General features: G+C 36.7%; 1 protein-coding gene across 2 annotated transcripts in view; it reads left to right on the forward strand.

The window, feature by feature from the left end:
• CFTR (CF transmembrane conductance regulator) overlaps nt 1–19,235 on the forward strand; it is a 203,313-nt gene that overhangs the window by 58,402 nt on the left and 125,676 nt on the right. For both annotated transcript variants that reach the window (XM_081038789.1, XM_081038790.1), the window contains exons 11-12: nt 1,048–1,239; nt 18,668–18,762. In XM_081038789.1, the coding sequence (XP_080894915.1) occupies nt 1,048–1,239; nt 18,668–18,762 (287 nt within the window). The remainder of the gene's footprint in view (nt 1–1,047; nt 1,240–18,667; nt 18,763–19,235) is intronic.

Below are 19,235 nucleotides of genomic sequence, written 5' to 3' on the forward strand. Positions count from 1 at the left end.
AAATTTAGTACCAATTAGGAAAATCTTAATTGAAAATCTTGGCAGAGGCTGGAACAAAGCCTTGAAGTGGGACTGTGCCTGTCTGGTTCAAAGAACAACAAGGAGGTCAGTGGAGTTGGCCCAGAGTGAGCCAGGGAGGGTAGAGCTGTCAGAGAAGTAATGGAGGGCCAGACCGTTACTTGGGGCCTTGTAAAAGTGCCCTAAGGGCCTTACAAAGGTCCTTGTAAAGAGTTTGGATTTTATTCTGAGGAGGTGAGAAGCCATTGGAGGGGTTTGAGCAGAGAAGTAACAAGATCTGGCTTCCATTTTGACAGGAGAGATCTGTGAGAATAGATTGTAGGGATACAAGTACAGAGCAGGGATCTGAGTCCAAAGGGCTTTGTGCTAATCCAGGCAAGAGATGGTGTTGGCTTAATCCGAATAGTAATGGAAGTAGGAGGCAGATTCAGGTCATGTTTTCAAGGAAGACACAACAGAACTAGATAGATTGAACATGGCACATAAGAAAAATGGAAGAGTCAAGGATGAGTCCAAGGTTTTTGGACTGAGTAACTAGAAGGATGAAGGTCCCATTTACTGAGAATATTATGGGACAAACAGGTTTTGGGGGAGATGGATTTTGGAATGTTAAATTTAAAATGCCTATTTGACATCCAAGTAGAGATATTATTTGGATATGTAAATCTGGTTTCTAGCAGTGTAAAGACATGGGGCTAAATGAGAGTCCAAAGGAGAGACTGTTGATAAGAAGCAAAAGGGGCCAAGGTATAAGCCCAAGGGCATTCCAACTTTTAGAGGTTGGAGAGGTGTTTCTGTGATTATATTTATCATAACAACTTTATGTTACATCTTTGTTCTATTTCTTTAGTTCACCAGCAGTGTACCCAGAACAGGAAGTGCTTAATAATTTTTGAATAGAATGAATTAATATAGAATCTTTTAAAATCAGAATAGATACCTCTACTTAGGATACCAGTTGGAGGCAAGTGCATCCTGACAGTGATTTGATCAAATGATTTACCTTAATAAAAACGGTTTTATTTCTAGACTTCACTTTTGATGATGATTATGGGAGAACTGGAGCCTTCAGAGGGCAAAATTAAGCACAGTGGAAGAATTTCCTTCTGCTCTCAGTTTTCATGGATTATGCCTGGCACCATTAAAGAAAACATCATCTTTGGTGTTTCCTACGATGAGTATAGATATAGGAGTGTCATCAAAGCGTGCCAACTAGAAGAGGTAAGTAATTATATGAAAACTTTATGGTTATGCAGATGAGAACTTCAACTACTCACATTATATATTTAGCTCCCTATTTAATCAGCCAGTCCACATATATTAATCAGTGTTCCACCATGGATGAACTACTGTGAGTAAATCAATTGAGAAAATATATGACCCCTGCCTTAAGAAACTTGTAGAAACATAAAGAAGGTATAATTTATTTTCAAAATGATGGACTTGTTTGGTTAGATTAAAAACTCCATGAAATGGTAAGAATTTTGTTCACTCTAATTTAGTGAAACAAATGTCCCCACATGACCTTTATATGGCATGCATTTTTTAAAAGATACTTCAAAATTACATAAGAGGATTTTGGTAATCTTACTCATACCATAGCCTAATGTAACAAGCATTGAACTGCCAGTAGAGAATCAAAGATAAAACTGTGATTATATCTTATCTTTTGGCCTGGAACATACAACTATATAACTTTTAGTGACTGTAATTGTCTGGAACAGAAACAAAATTGGAGATGATGCTGTTGACTCATTTCATAACAATATTGGGGAATTGGCTATTTATCTGGAAATACATAAAATATTTCCTGTGAAGCCAGTATGTGGATCTTGTGCTATTCGATACATAAAGTATATGATGGGGGGTTTAATAATTATTGATATAAATATAGGGCAGGGAATATATCATTATGAGGTTTATCAGCCGTATTGCCGACACAGTAATCTTGATTCAAAATCACTATTTTTGATAGATGACATTTGACATTAGTGGATTCTTTTAAATCACATTTAATGAGAAAAATTACAGTGGGAATAAAATGAAACTTAAAATACAGTATGTGAAAAATAGAAAATGGCTACTTGTTCAATAAATAGAAACTACAATTTTTACAAAAGAGGGCTAATGCTTGTATTAATGGCTCTCTATGTATATCCTAACTCACTCAACGGTAGTTTTCCAAAGTTCCATTCTCTTATTTTCCATATACCCTGAAATCCTAATGAAAATAAAAGCTATTCTGAAAAAATATTGGATTTACCTTGAAGAAGATAATCTTCATTCCTCAAAAGTCTTTTTTCCAGGAATAGTATTTCACAATCTGGAGGTTGGAACACTGAGTAGATTTGTAATAAAAAAATCTGAGTGTTTCTACAGAACACTGATATTTGTCTAGGAGGAGCTAGGATGTAGGCATGGTAGTGCCTTGCAAGATAAATCATGGGCTTTCTTTATGTATTAGAGGAAAGATGTCGGAAGATTTCTAGTAGTCTTAGTTTTGCTTTGAATATACCATTTCCCATAGAAATAATACTATAAATGGTGGTTTGATTCCCCCAAGTAAACCTATAAAAGTATATTTAACCCAAATGTGACATAGTTATGTTACTAATAATAAAGTCAGAGCTAGAGGTCCCTCATCATGGAATGAGCATTTATTAACTTCTGAATGGTGTGTTACGGTCTGGGAATGCCAAACTGAGTAAGACATGGTCCATTTTCTAAAGGGTTCATGGAATAGTGAACTGTGTTTTAATGAATTATTGTATGGTATGTGAATTATATCTCGATAAAGCTGTTAAAATAATGAAGGAAAGGTGATAAGAGGAAGAATATATTATTCCTTTTTTTTTCTGATTTCATGGCCAGCCTTAAAATTATTTTTAAAGTGTATAATTCAGAGTGTTTAAGTTTATTCACAGGATTGTACAACATTACCACATTTTCAGCTCCTTTAAAAGAAACCCCCTTAGGCGTCAATTTTTATTCCCTCATACCTGTCACTCACCCAGCCTTAAGCAATCTACTGTCTCTAAACATTTTCCTATTCTGGATATTTCACGTAAGTGGAATTATAGAATATATGGTCTTTTGTGCCTAAATAATCTTTTAAATAAGAAGAAGGTAAGGAGTCTTCATTTTGAAAACATTTATTGATGTACACCTGAAATCTATGTAATTTTACTAAAAATTGTCACCCCAATAAATTGAAAAAAAGAAAACATTTATTGACACTTGCTGTATTTTATGGAAATATGAATAAGATTCATACACTTCAGAGATTCATAGAGCAGTAGGAGGTAGAAACTTATCAATACAGAATGTAATGGTGCTCGAATGGGAAAAGAAAGAGGCATTTCTATAGGAGTAAGAGGAGGAAGCATAAGAATCAACAGGGTCTGTCTAATACAAGGAATCATTTCCAGAGGAGGTGAAACACTAATGTCCTCTGATGGAATGATTCACTATGGAATTCCACTAGTGACAAGAATGAAACTTACGGCCTTGTAGGAATTGTTTGATTAAGAACATTGGAGCTGCCAATAAAGTAGAAAGTTAGGTTGATGTGAAGAAGTGGGAGACTGATGAATAAATAATCACTGGATTGTTCAGAAAAAAGTAAATGAGATCAATGTAAGGCGCCTAATACAGCAACTGGTACAAATTAGCTGTTCAGGAACTATTAGCTTGTTTCTACTTCTTTTTGAGGTGAGTAATTCTGCTAGAGAGCATGATGTAAGAGAAATGTGCCTGAGAGTCAGATCTTGTCAATGAGTGGCTACTGTGGGAACAAGGTGGAGGTTGGTGTCATTAAGGAGAACTGTGAAGCCAAAGAATCATGAAAAATCATCGTTATGAATGTTGATGGTGACAAAGAAGTTATAAAAGAAAACTATAAAAGTGGTCATCTATGAATATGGTAGCTGGTCTTCATGACCCAGTCAACAAGAGTTGGAGTGGAAGAAAACAGGTGGCATAAGGCCCTGAGTATGTGATGTATAGGCAGATTGGGTCCATGCTCCAGAAATGGCAGTGGGGTCGGGAGGTGGTCCCAGTTCCTACGTCCGTCTCTTTCAGACCCCCAAACATTACTTAAGTGAGGACCATATGCCGGACAATGTTGACTGTGGTGAGAGCAAGGTGGGTACAAAACGAAAACTTTATTATCCCTTCACTCAAAGAACTTATAGGCTGGTTGGGTTAAAACTTACATAAAGAGACTATTTTAATATAATATAGCAAGTATTGGGACAGAGGTGCTCTCAGGGCAGCACGGAAGTTGAGATGAGGGCTTTTAGCTATCCTAGAGACTTCAGGGAACCCTTCTCTAAAAATGGACATCTTGGAGGATGAATAAAAATGGAAGAGGAAAATGGATGAATGTAAAATGAAACCACGTGATTAGCACAGGGAACCACAGCATCTTGAGAGAACCAGCGTGTAACTCGGGGATAGTGAGGAGGGAGGAATGAAGGGGGAAGGCATGTCTTGGGAGCCTTTGTATACCAGTCTTAGGGTTTTAGTCTTGGAGAGTTTTAATGAGGGAAATGATGCAATCAGCTTTGCATTTTATTTTATTATTTTTAATTTATTTCTATTGGGGAATATTGGGGAACAGTGTGTTTCTCCAGGGCCCATCAGCTCTAAGTCGTTGTCCTTCAATTTAGCTGTGGAGGGCGCAGCTCAGCTCCAAGTCCAATCACCATTTTCTATCTTTAGTTGCAGGGGGGCGCAGCCCACCATCCCATGTGGGAATTGAACTGGCAACCTTCTTGTTGAGAGCTCACACTCTAACCAACTGAGCCATCCGGCTGACTCTCCGGCAGCTCAGCAGCAGCTCATTGTCTTCAATCTAGTTGCGGAGGGCACAGCTCACTGGCCCATGTGGGAATCGAACAGCAACCCTGTTGTTCAGAGCTAGAGCTTTAACCAACTGAGCCATCCAGCCTCCCCAGCTTTGCATTTTAGATATATCAGTTTGGCTATGATATGAGAATCAGAATTAAGGTAGACACACTTTGAAACTCTGTGGGATCACAGAAAGAACACAGATTTTGAAATCTGATAGAACTGGGTTACTAAAGAAAGTACTTAACCTTGAGGAATACTGAGTTTTATCCTCTGCAAAATGGGGATAATATTACCTACTTTGTTAGGGTTTTCTGTATATTTCTGTCACATGGAAAGTACTTAATAAGTACAACAGCTGTCGTCATCATCATCACATTATTATTATTATTGTTGTTATTAGCAGTAGTACTAGTAGTAGTAGTAGTAGTAGTAGTAGTAGTAGTAGTAGTAGTAGCAGCACTATTTTGCTGTTCTACTAAAAGGATGGAGACTTTTCTAAATAGGAAGTATTTTAGTCACCCAGATAATGGTCATGATGGACAAGAAGAGACAAAAATTAAGCAGAGGAATTATGAGACTATAAGGAATGTCATATTTATGTACTTAATATTTACATTTATAGGAAAGGGCATCAGGAAAAATGGGCCTTCAGGGAAGAGTGATTTTTTTTTCCTCAAGGAATTAGAAGAGAAGAGAAATTGATTTAGAAATGAGGACTCCTTGTACAGCAGGAATTGGAGGTGCTATGGCTTTAGGAAGGGAGGACATAGAGGTGAATTACATAGAACCGAAACGTCCCATCGAGGCAGATGGAGCAGAGGTCTCACTAACGAAGTGCTAGGGGAGGACACCCTTAGGAGGGTTTTAGGAAAAATTGTCAATAACGGTGACCTCCATTTCGCTTTTTAATACACAATTCACTCTTTCTCTTTGCCTTAAAATATCAAATAAAACAATTAGCTTTTCATTTCCAACAATCCATGAATCCCTGTTCTTTTCTGTCCTGCTGACTTTTGCAACTGATTTAGGCCTTCCTACTCATCTGCTGATAGGCAAAGACATCCAACACCTTCCAAATTCCTTGTGCTTTACATGTGTATGCTGTTCTTGTTGCTGAATGTTTCCTATATATTGTTATCTATTAAATTACATGGCACATACCTTGAGAACAGCAATTCTAAAAAAAATATTTTGGTACACTCCATCTAGCACACTGATATGCCGAACGGTAAATTCTTATTGGATGACTGTTTCAGAAATATTTTGAAGTAGGCATGTCAGTTGCAAGAATTTTGCTCTGAAAACATTTTCTCTGAGACTTGCAGTCTAAGAGTTTGAGGAGACCATTGCATGACAGCACATTATTGTTGGAGTGATCCAAGTAATTAAATGTGCCTGACCATGTTAACAAAGTCAAAACTTGTTCCTATTTTCAGTGACTTTAGAGTTTCCAATGTTTGTATTTTTTTTTGTGTGTGTGGGGGGGCTTGTTGTTAAACAAGTGTTCGCACATTTGAAGAAGGCCAGTGAGAACCTTGTAAAACGAAAGCTTTAATTTTTGCGTGTGGAGGAGTTCTGAGCATAAGGACATGAAATACATGCGGAATTCTTGACAGTGAAGCAGCTGGGGTCAGGAAAGAATTCCTCATATTCTTTCTGTGGCCCCTGCTATCCAATACTAACATTCGTGATTCAATTACGTTTTCGTTTTGACTGCCAAAGTTGATCTGTTTCTTCACGTGCTACATCTAGATGTGGAACTGGAGATGAGAATGAATTATTTTCTTCCACATTTTTATGTATTCGTCCAGCTGTCATATCTACAGTATCTGTGTATGTAGTGATGCTTGGTGTCATAGGTGGAGTCAGGTAGGTGTAAATTTGCTTGGCTAGGAGAAAGTACGCACAACATAGTTTACATAGTTTTCTGATTTCAGTTTGTTGAAAACTATTCACTCAGTGGGGCAGCTTAACGACCTTATCACAGGGAAGGGCATGGAGAGAGTTTTGTGCTGATAGAATAACTGGTAATGTGCAGACACAAGTGGGCAAATCATGTTCAGATTCTTCTCCTCAGTCCTCTTGTAGGAACATTTCTATGTCTTGCTTATATATCCTATTTCGACCATCTAGATTATAGTAGAATAGATTTCTAGGCGAATTGGTAATTATTTTTTAAATATATTTTTGTATCCCTGTGCCCATTAACTTATCCTCCCATTTTTTTCTTTGCATACACCCAAATTATCCTTAGAGTCCTCCTAAATATTTGTAATTTCTGTAACTAGCACTGGAGACTTTGCTAGCTTAAAAAGAGAAATCAATATAATTGGGCCCCGTTCATTTACTTCCGTGTCTCTTAAGGAGATTATAATCATATTTCGTTATTGAAAGAGTGACAGATTTCACTGTTCTCTTGCCTTTTTTATCCCCAGAATACCACCTCTTTGGCACTTTAACAATACTGTATCCTAGCACACAGGCCCCCCACAGCTGACAGCAAGAGAATTCTAGGCAGGCCAGTGTTTGGGGAACTAGTAACTGCGCTGTCTTTATTCAGTGACTCACTCTCTTGTAGAGTACCTGGGTTTGGAGAAGTAATTGGCTTTCATAATAGTGCATTGTGGAAGGCGGAATGGGGGGTGTGAGAGAGGTCAGGAGCTTAGGATGTGTAATTGGTTTCCACAAAGTTGCTGAGATGCTTTTGTAACCACAAAATGGTTACATTAAGTAAGTGTGTCATGGCAGCCATTACATATGCATTGTAGCAAAACTATTTACTGTGTAAGTTGAAAAATTGAGATCTCTTTGTGCTGCCTATTTCACCATTGCTTTCATAATTAAGTCACTAGAAAAAAATGGGAGGCAAGTTGGCAAGAAGTTACTAAAAGAAAAAAGAAAAATTTGGGAGGGAAATTGGCAAGAAGTATGAAAATCTTGGGAGGGAACTAAGCAAAGAAATGAGTTAACGACTGTTCTGGAAAATAAATTCCATCATGCAGATACCATAAGACTAATTAGTTTAAATTTTGACATTTGGATTTCCAGACCTGGCCAGAACTAACCTGCATTGAGCAGAGGCTTAACCTTTGGATGGCCAATCCACCACTGTAGGAGAATTCAGGAATGTATAGTTGGGAGAACTGTAAATAAAAAGGTGCTATAGGAATTAACATTTGCATTCACTAGTAATCAAGACATTATGGACATCTAAAACAGATTAGTTGAAATACATTGAACTATGTCCCCTACACCAGAATGAACCACACTAAGTGACTGTACCTTGAACCACCTGTAATTTTCTACTGATAGGTAATTAAATGTTTGAAAGCACTGCCATTTGTTTACTGTAATATAAAGCAAGTACCTTTGATTTATAAAACTACTCAACCAGAATCAAACATAGCATTTCCTGAACAAAACTGTTATTTCACTTTATTTGAGCCCTGGAACTTAAAAATAAATAATAGCTAACATCTATAGAGAGAACACATGTCATCTCTGTGTACTGAGTACTTTGTGTGCATTGGTATGTTGATTTCTCACTTTCTGGTTCTCTGCTGACGACTTTGCCTAGAGTTTGCTGTCACAGTGAAAATGTACTGAATTCTAAAATTATGAACTAAGTTTAAGGAATTAAGATTACAATTCTGGAACTGATTATCAGGTTAACAAGTGAGAGAGTTCTTGCATCTCTAAAACCAAAGTGGCCCTCTGACTGTCCATCTTAGTTCTGGGCAAATCAAAGCACAGTAATTTAATTGTACTGGTCTAGGACTCAGATATCTCATGAACAAATAATGAAACTAAGATATTTAAGCTAGGCCTTTATATTTAAAAAGCAAAATCATTAGGTTTTCCAAAGATGAAAGCCACGCTGTATCATTACATACGTGCCTGATGTTTCATTCATCTTGAAGAACTGGATCCGCGACCCTGCACTCTGGGAGGTTTCCATTTTGTAACGATGGCTAACTAACTAGATCAAGAGAAGACCTTACACTTATATTTTAATAGAACGTTAATCCTTTAACAGAACCTTGGAATTTAGGAATGTTCGTAGAGACCTTTGTAGGAAGGGAAAGTTGGTTTTGCTCAAAATTCTGAGCATAAGAGTTCTCTAGACAAAAGAACCCTTGACATGCCAATTGTATTATTATTAATATGTCGCAGAACCAAGTCTACAATACCTAATTTTTATTCAGAAAGCTTAGTTACCGTTGATTCAAATTTCATAAATTTAAAAATTGATTTCACCGGCTATTTGTTGAATTTGTATTGTGGACACAGCACTACGGGAGACACTGTGTGTGCAGTCTGCCAGCATAAGAAGGGTCTTTGGTCTGCAATGAATTTTTGACTTTCAGATACTTTTGGGTAAAAGGTATATGAATATGTTCATTTAATAAATATTTGTGAGTGCAAACATAGAACTAGGGAATGTGCCAAACTTTGGGAATTATTGATAAACAAGACAAAATCCGTCTTCGAGGAGCTTTCATTATAGTGGAGAACAAGTAAAAACCAGTGCAGTTTGATAAGTTCTATGATTTTGGTTAATATGAGAAGTGGCACTTAATTGGTCTTAGAAGGTCAGGCAAGGTATCCCTGGAGGAAGTGACATCTAAGGGGAGAAATGATGGATAAGTAGGAGTCATGTGAGTGAAGAACAGGGAAAACATTCCAGAAAGAGAACAGAATGTACAGGTCTGGAGCCAAGAAAGAACATTATATATTCGAGGAGCTGCATTCAGTTCCATGTGGCTAGGGTGGAGAATGAAATGAGCCTGGAGTCAAGAGAGAGCATTGTACTTTGGGGGGAGCTCGAAGGCAATGCAGCAAGTCTGGGATCTGAAGGAAATGGATCTGGTGAGAGCTGAACTGGGAGAGGACAGTCAGATTATGGTTTTTGTCCAGCAGTTTTTACAAAACTGGTCAAAAGATGCAGCAAGGTGGAAGTGCTCCACTTCACTTCCATGTTTCATGTACATGGTGAAATCCATCCTCATGCAGCACTCTAGCTGCAGAGGAGTAGGGGAAACATGAGCTAAGTGGGAATACAGGAAAGCACTTGGGAGGAGAGCAAAGGATACACAGTTGCTTCTCTTTATTGAGGAAGTGCCATAATCAAAACTATGTCTTAGGTGGGCTCATCTAGAGTAATATGCAAACGGGAAGGGGATCAGGGAGATGCTGTGGTTAGAATTTGATGAAATATTGTTATTCATATTTTAAAGAGTAAGAGGTGAAAGTTTAAGAGACTTCTTTAAGATCACATGTCTCACAATTGATGGGACCGCAATAGAATCCAAATCTTCTGACTCCACATATTTTTATGCTAAACACTATTAGAACTGTTGCCTAATAGAAAAGAAACTCTATCTTACACTCTAATGACTTATGCATTAAACACTGCTGACTTTAAATTAGAACTTCAGGCTATTCTTTCTGTGATTGTAACAGTATTATTAAATCATCATATTATAAATCTGCTATTCGTACAGGAGAAGATGATGATAACAAAGGCTTTTGAACTAATGGCATTGAGAAGTTCATGACTTAGTTTTGAAAAGTATTTGCAGGATGTTTATTTTCATGTAAATGATATATCAAGCTGCCACAATCCTAAATAAGTGTATCTTAAGGAAGCCATCTATACTAACACACTTAACATTTAAATAAGTCAGGAAATTCCTTCCCAGATCTTGCCCCAAATTAGCTTTTCCTTTTTCTTTCCCCTTGGGGGCATGATCCCTCCCTCCTCCTCCTCCTCCTCTTCCTCCTCCTGCTCCTCCTGCTCCTGCTCCTCCTCCTGCTCCTCCTCCTCCTCCTCCTGCTCCTCCTCCTCCTCCTTCTCCTGCTCCTCCTCCTCCTCCTTCTCCTGTTCCTCCTCCTCCTGCTCCTCCTTCTTCTACTCCTTCTCTTCTTCCTCCTGCTCCTTCTCCTGCTCCTCCTCTTCCCCCTTCTTTTTCTTTTTAATTATTAGTTTCTTTTTAATTATTAGTTACATTGTACAAAACAATGTAATAGTTAGACATTTACACCCCTCACAAAGTGATATCCCCTCTCCCCCAATCTACTACCCCCTGACATCGTATAAAGCTGTTACCATCCACTGACTCTATTCCTTATGCTGTACTCCACACCCTGTGACTGTATCTATGTTAAATTATAGTTGACATTCCTTATTATTCAGCTTCAGCTTCATAAAGTGCAGTGATCAGGCACCCACAAGAATGCCACAGGGATATGAAACACAGTTTGGGGAATACAATCAATAATGTTGTGAAGATTTTATAGGGTATCCAATGGGCACTTGTCTTATTAGGGAGACCACTTCATGGACAGTACCTGACCACTGCAATCTCTTCTTCTTGCTTCATAACTTCAAATTTAAAATACGGAAGCCCAAGGCGGTGGGCAGTCAGTACAGGGGAGGAAGCCTGCTCAGGGCAAGTTGAATAGTAGGTGTTCCAAAGTCAGCTCTTGAGAGAATAAGGATTGTGGTAGGATTACTGAGAGGTAACAGGAGAGTGAGCACAGAAGCCCCTGGCAGGAGATGGAGTTCCTAAGGCCCTGGAAGAGAAGTGAGAAACTCCAGAGTAGGATCAACTGCAAGATAACCGTGTGTGCCAGTGAGTACTGAGAATGCAGTGCTTTTCCACGGACTGTATTTCTCCCAGCATCTTGGGTGGGTAGACCTAGAAGAGATAGTTAAAGAATTAGCAGCTTCCCAAATGCCAATTCCTAGACCAATTGAGTTAAAATCATGTAGTGAGTTTTAAGGGCCTGTTTCAGAGAATTTGAAATCTGGAGTCCAGAAGCGTATAGCTGAATGAGACTCATGTAGAGCCAGAACAAGATAAATAAGAGTCTTTGTTTGTTTCAAGTTTCTTTTTTGACATCCTTGGGAACATTTACCCAAAGATGCCTTAAAGTACTGTATTTTGCAGCACTTCCTTTAAAAATGTTATTTTCAAATTCAAATATAGAACTACAACATACAGAAATAAACACTAAAGAGGAATAGGCATGTTAACAGAATTACATACATATGCACAAATTTATACAAAAAACCTCGTGTGTGTACATATATATATAAATATTAAACAATAGTTTAACATTGGTGTCAAAAAAGATTGTAACATTCATTATGATAGTGCTTTTTGTACTTTTGTTGGGTCTAATAAAATAATATGGGAATTTAAGTTTTCTGCTATAAATTTGATCAGTACCAAAGCTCAGTGAAGGAAGAGCTTTTCCTTTTCAAGTTGACAATACATTCTCACTTCTTATACTTTCTAGCAAGGAATAATCTTTAACTAATATTTCTATGTGTAGCTGTTTGTAATCAAGTTTGACTTATGTTAACAAATTACCTAATAAGTTCCTAATAAACAGAACTCCAATTTTTAATTTATGAATTCCTTCATGTATCTTTCCTGCTGAAGCAATTAACCTCTTGGTATATACAGCACAGAAGTACACAGCACTTTCAAGATAACATATCCACATTTACAATCTCTATGTGCAAAAATGGTTAATTCGTTCTTTCTCTCTTTCCACTACCCTCTTGATTTTCTCATATTTTCTCTTTCCTTTTCTCTCTTCTCCCTACCCTTTCCCTCTGCTCCCCTAACACTCCTTTTCTCCACCCTCCTTCTTGACCATTTTCCTTGTGCATAAAGCACGGTAGTGTTTAGTAATTATTAAACATTAATAACAATGGCACTAATTGTCCAATGATCTACTGTTAAAGACAGGCTTTATTGAATGGCATGACCTCTAAAGTTCATGTTGCCTCAGCCCATGCTTCTCACCCTCCTTCTTACCACAAGCAGCTATATTGTCAAGGTTGTCCTAAGGAGTGATAAGGCAGCCATAAAACAAGGCTGACGGTATGTTGCTATCTACAAAGTCACAGGAAGCACAAAGGTGCTCAGCAAATATTGCTCAATCACACAAGACCATTAAATGTAATACTCCACCTTTTCTTTAAAGTTCTCTCTCTCTCTCTCTCTCTCTCTCTCTCTCTCTCTCTCTCTCTCTCTCTCTCTCTCTCTCTCAATATAATAACACCCTGTATCATTCCTTTCTTGTATGTTCAGGTCTGAATTACTGAGCTTATGTTAGCAATTCCTCTTTAATGATCCCTGATTTGTCCAGCTCAGTTGAATAACATTAGGGTGATAAAGTTAGAAGCCTTTTAAAAAATAAAATGGTAAACATTTGTGTGAAAAGTACAGACATCACATGGGTGTATTATATACTTCTTAATAATAAAGTTAATCTTTATTGTACACTTATTATAACATTACTTTGACCTTCTCTAGTACTTCTTATCTAAGTATTTTCAAGTGCTTTACAATCTCAAATAGACCTAATGTATTGTATGCACAGAATCCTTTGAAGTTAACATTTGCCTTTCTGACAGCATGTTGTAAAGGAAGTTAGCTAAAGAATAAGGCTCTATTTGAGTAGGCAGAATAGTCACTGGTTAAAAGGCAGAGATTCCTGAGCTCTGCCCTAATTCTTCTGAATAAGAATAGTACAGCATTTTTTAACAACCCCCCCCCTTGTGATTCTGAAATAATTGGTTTAGGGACTACACTTTGAGAACCAATGATCCAGACACTTGATTTTATCTGTAGATAAACTATGCTGAGAAAAATTATTAAAAATTGAAATGACATTGTAAGATGGTTTCAAAATTTTAGGGTCTCCTTCAACAAGAAAATTAATTGATCACAATTTTTATAAGATTATGTTTGATTTATTTTAAGACAGGTTTTTTTAATTGAGGCATAGTTGACATGTAACATCGTTTCAGGTGCACAACTGAGTAATTTGTATTCATATACACTGCAAAATGATCACCATAATAAAACAGGTTTTTTTAAAAAACAATCTCAATAATTAATTTTTATTTAAGAAATAAATTCATGCCTAGCATCTTAATTCCACTGAATGATTTCCTCCAACAATTTTTATGGATAACTCCAAGGGAACTCCAGAGAAGCTGTAGTGTGAGGGAAGAGAAATAGTTTGTCTCTGTGTGCAAAGCTTCTTTAATCAGCTCCTGGTCTTTGGCTGTTTTTTAAACTCCTGAGAGCACTAAGTGGTATAATTTTGTTTTCGGTTATAATTTTCACAGAAGGGAAAATTTGCTGTGAAGGCTGAAAACCACACCCTTAAGATAAATATATTACCAGGTTTGAATGCCCTTAGTAATCAGCAAAGATAAATGTTTAACAGTGTATACAAAACAAAGTGTTTTATGTTTAATCAAATAGAAAAAGCCAAACACTAATAAATTACAAATGTACAATAAACTAGGTAATCAGAACAACTGCTTACCTTAGCAGCAGGATTGTTCTTATGCATGCACTTGATCTTCAAATATTCACAGCTCTCTTCAATCTACCTCCGCTGTTTTGTTTCATTTCAATCTCAGCAGCTTTCTATTAATTACAATCTCTTAGATACTTGTTAAATTATCCAAATTTACACATTTCTTTTCATAAATGGCTTCAATCCAGAAAGGGAGGCCAAATACATTGGCTCCGAATATCAAATCCTTTCAGATGCAGGAATCTTTTATTTTCATGCTTTTTAAAGGTAATCAGTGTCACTAGCGTCTATTCTGTTAGAAAACATTCATATGACCACATCCCTGTTTTTCGAACTGCATTGTTAGGGACGTAGGCAAATTTTACCAAATTCTTCTCACCATCCTTCTTCCACAAAAACCCAAGCTTTAGGCAGTCGCTATTGTGAATGTGATGTGTACTTTTCTAATCTGTTTAAATCAATTTACACCTATGATTATATATACATATACCTATCTATAAACAATATTTCATAGTTTTGTTTGCGTGGCTTTAAAATTTACATACATGGTATACTTTGTATACATCATTCTTCAACTTGCTCTCTTTGCTCCTGTTACCTTTTGAGGTCTAGCTATGCTAGTTACAGAAATTTCGTATTTTCAACTGAGGCATTGTACTCAGATGTCACATTTTATTTACTCATTCTGCTACTGATGACCATTTAGATTGTTCCAGGATTTCACTCAGTACTGCAGTAAAAATCTTTGACTATTTTTCCTTGCACATATGCAAGAGTTTCTCTGGTGTAGCTATCTAGCAGTTGCATTGTACTGTTGTCAGACTTACATGCACATTTCCAATTTGACTACATAGTGCTAAGCTGCATTTAAAGCAGTTATACCAGTTTTCACTCCCACCAGCCATTTATGGCAGTTCCCATTGACTCACCTTTTTAAAACTCCTGCTATTGGCAGACTTTAATTTTTGCCATTCTAATTTGTAAAAAAGCCATCTCTCTATTTTTCTAATTTACAGTTCCCTGTCGCTGGTGAGATTATACATATTAGCCATTCTGACTTCATGTCCTTTGTCAGTTTGGGGGGTGAGTTATTGTGGTGGCTGTGAGATGTACCTTACAGATCACCGTTGTAGGGAGCACAGCTGAACACGGGCCCCAGTTATTATGTGTTGGAATCCTTCACTCACTGAGTCTGTCTTGAGATAGCTTCTTCCTTCCGTGGCTGCTTCCCATATTCTTGTGAGTGTGGCCGGGATGCAGATTTGTGCTTGCAAGACATGGGACTTATTAACTAATTTTGGTTCCAGGACTCTCAGTCAGCTTTCCAAATCTTGCTTAGACTTAGACTGCCCAGTGGTGTGGTGTCCTCCTATCCGGCTTTCTGTCCTGCTGTCCATCACTCAGGCTTGGTCTTGCACTGAGGCCTGCCCACCTCCTTCCTTATTTCCTTTTACACAAGTATTTCCCCTAATGAAATCATTTCATGTTTTATACTGTCTTAGTTTAAGAGGAGAGATCTTCCAAATTACTTGAAAAAGATCTAAACTGATAGGCAATTGAAGGTGTTTTAAGCATTAGGCAAGACTTTATCTTTTAGCAATGTTTTCCTCAATAATATTTTAAATGGTGTATAAAATACCATTTTCTTCTATAAATGTAGTACATCTAACCAGACATTATCACAACTGCTAACCAAAATGAAAAACCTAAAGGAACTGGATAATTTACAAAATATAAATGATCAAAGTTGAAAAAAAGTGAGTGGACACATTAGCATTGTGAGGCGATTTGATGTCTACTACTTAAAAAGGCACTATCTCTAGATTATTTTGTAGCTGAATTGTATCTCGCATTTAAATAACATGCATTTCCTGTTATTTAAATCATACAAAGCCATAGAAAGGGATGGAAATCTCTTCAATTTATTTTCTAAAGTCAGAGGAGTATTAGTATCAAAGTGTGAAAAATAACATTAAAACTATAGTTAATCATACTTATGATATAGATATTAAAACAAACTGTTATAAATAAAATATTAAAAAATAGAATCCAGCATGACATAAAAAATAATAAAATATGACCAAGCAAGGTTTATGATAGGAATGCTTCAATATAAAGAAATCTATAAATAAAATATAATTTGTTACATAAATAAGGAAGAAAATCAAATATAGGGTCAGTTGATGCTAAAAGTGTTTTACATAAAATTCTGCAGTCATTTCTAACAAAAATTCAAAGTAAAAACAGAAGGAAACTTCATAAGTACATTAAATTTTTTCATAAGTACATTGTTTTAAATGGTGAAAAGTTAATGCCACTTGTCTTAGAACAGGAATAATATTAAATGTTTCTAAAAAGATTGTTCACCTAAAAAACCCTGAGATTCCAGCAAAAAGCAAACAAACAAACAAAAAACAAAAGTCTGCTAGAATTAATAAGGAAATATGATCAGATGGCTATATAGTAGATATGCATACAAAAATAATTAGCTTTTCTCTATACTATCAGCAACCAACTAGAAATGGAAATAGAAAGCTATTTAATTTTCAATAGTAGAAAACTGTCAAATGCTTAGGGATATTGGTGGGAATGTAAATGATGCAACCACTGTGGAAAACAGTATGGAGGTTCCTCAAAAATTAAAAATCAAACTTCTGGATCCAGCAGTTCCACTTCTGGGCATTTACCTGAAGGAAATGAAATCACTATCTCAGAAAGATATCTGCACCCCCATGTTCATTGCAGCATTATTTACAATGGCCAAGGCATGGAAACAAACTAAGTGTTCATCAAAAGATGAATGGATAAAGAAAATGTAATATATATATATATTATATATATATATATATAGCTTTCAAATTCATATCCAACATACTAACAATTCCTATCTTTATAATATACATACTTGAATATTATTCAGCCATAAAAAAGGAAATTCTGATATTTGCAACAACATGGATACACCTTGAGCACATTATGATAAATGAGATAAGTCAGACAGAGACAAATTTTATATGATCTCACTGAACCCATAGAGGACAGGTTGATGGTTGTTAGAGGCAGGAGTAGTGGGGGTCCTACTGCTTCTCCAACTTGTCAGCATTTATTTCCTCAGGGCTTCGGTCATCCTAGGCCAGGAATATTGACACTAGTAGTTTCTTGGGGACAATACTTAACATGATTCTAGCTTACAGGAGCTGCCGAATAGTTTTTAATATAAATGATCTTTTGACAATTTACCTCCTTTGTTGAGTTTACGGTTTCGTATATGAAGTTCTATTTAACTTTCATAGAGTAGATAACAGAAACAAATGAATTAATGAAGTAGCCATTTGACAATTTATATGTAGAGAATGTTGGTGGCAGCTCAACGATTGACGGTGGATTGCTTCTGGATTGTGAAAGAAAAAGGAGGAAGTGTATTTTTAGTAGAGGGAGAGAGAGGAAGGTGGTGACAAAAGAGAAGAGCTGATGTTTAGGGATGGAAAGAGAAAAGGGAGAGAACTTTTTTTGAACTAAAGGGAGAGTGTTACCTATCTAACTCTTCTTTTTTTTCAAATCTCAGGTCAAACCCCATCTCTTCCAGAAAGCCTTCTAGCATTTTCTATCTGTACAATGAATTTGCCAGTTAATTGTATACTCTTATGACCTATTCTAAAATGGTTAATGAAATCTTTGGGATGTTATTTAGCATTCTCCATGATCATGGCCTCTCTTTCATATTAGATTTAGAATGACTGGGAGTTAAGGGCTATTGCTAATCAATTCTAATCTTCTTTTACAATGCCTACCATGGTTATTGTCAAAGAAAGTTCATTAACTGGGAGAAAGAATGACATAACTTGTGTGGAAGGGAGGTGACAGGATGCAGAGTGGATGGGGAGAGGATGTAGGGTACAAGGATAGATGAGGAAGAAGGCTGTGTTGGGTGGGGGTGGCTGAGAGAAGTATGGAAAGGAGTTGCCTTCTGCCCATGGCTACCCGCTATGTTTAGATACTGCAGGGGGATGTAACTAGCGTTCTTTCAGTTTCTCTTTTTGAGAGGTTTGTTCAATTTTGGCAGTTTCCTCTTAAAAGTGAATTTAAATTGGAAGGATATGCACTTGAGCACATTCATAGCACTTGGGTTTTGTAATGGCCTATGGATGATATACACACACATTTACATAACCATAAATATAAAGGTTTTACTTTTTGATATTTTCCTATTTTTATTTAATGATCATTAATGGCATTTAAACACAACAGAAAAAAAACATTTTAAATTTCAGCAGTGTTTTGACCAATTGAAGTGAATTTGAAATAATCAAGATGCAGTGTTCACAGTTCACCTGTGGTTAAAGCAATAGTCTAGTGTATGAATGCATTTGAAGGAAAATGTACCTTTCAAAATCAGATCCAAGATACTAACGATTCCTCTCTAACTTTCTGTTTTTGCTAATAGGACATCTCCAAGTTTGCAGAGAAAGACAATATAGTTCTTGGAGAAGGTGGGATCACACTGAGTGGAGGGCAGCGAGCAAGAATTTCTTTAGCAAGGTGATTATCTGCTTATTGGTCCAGTGAACATTTGCTGTAAATCGCATGCATGTAAAAAATCATAGACTTTTCTCTATTTCTTTAAATTATGTTTGGGGATTGGAAAGTGCCTGGGGTCTTTTGACTAGCTGGTTAAGAATCACCTGTAAGATTAGGTCACAATCTAATATTCATATCCGATAAAGATGGTGGGTTTTTCAAAACGTGTGCCCTTATTTTGGTATGTGTATATTTGTTTGCCTTATGGTATATTTTACTACAAAGGAAAACTCTGGGATTCTGCATAGCACAATGAGAGCTAAGATGTACATTTTGTTAAGTCCACCACATTCACCCCACACAATGATGATCACATGTGCTCCAGGCTTCTGTTGATGCTTCTTGGTTTAGATAAACATACATATTCAAAATTTTCAACATAATAATTCTCATAACAAGAATAGCAAGGCAAATGATGTCACTTGACTTAAGGT

The sequence above is a fragment of the Rhinolophus hipposideros genome, assembly GCF_964194185.1.
Source record: "Rhinolophus hipposideros genome assembly, chromosome: 25".
In the NCBI taxonomy this organism is placed as follows: domain Eukaryota; kingdom Metazoa; phylum Chordata; class Mammalia; order Chiroptera; family Rhinolophidae; genus Rhinolophus; species Rhinolophus hipposideros.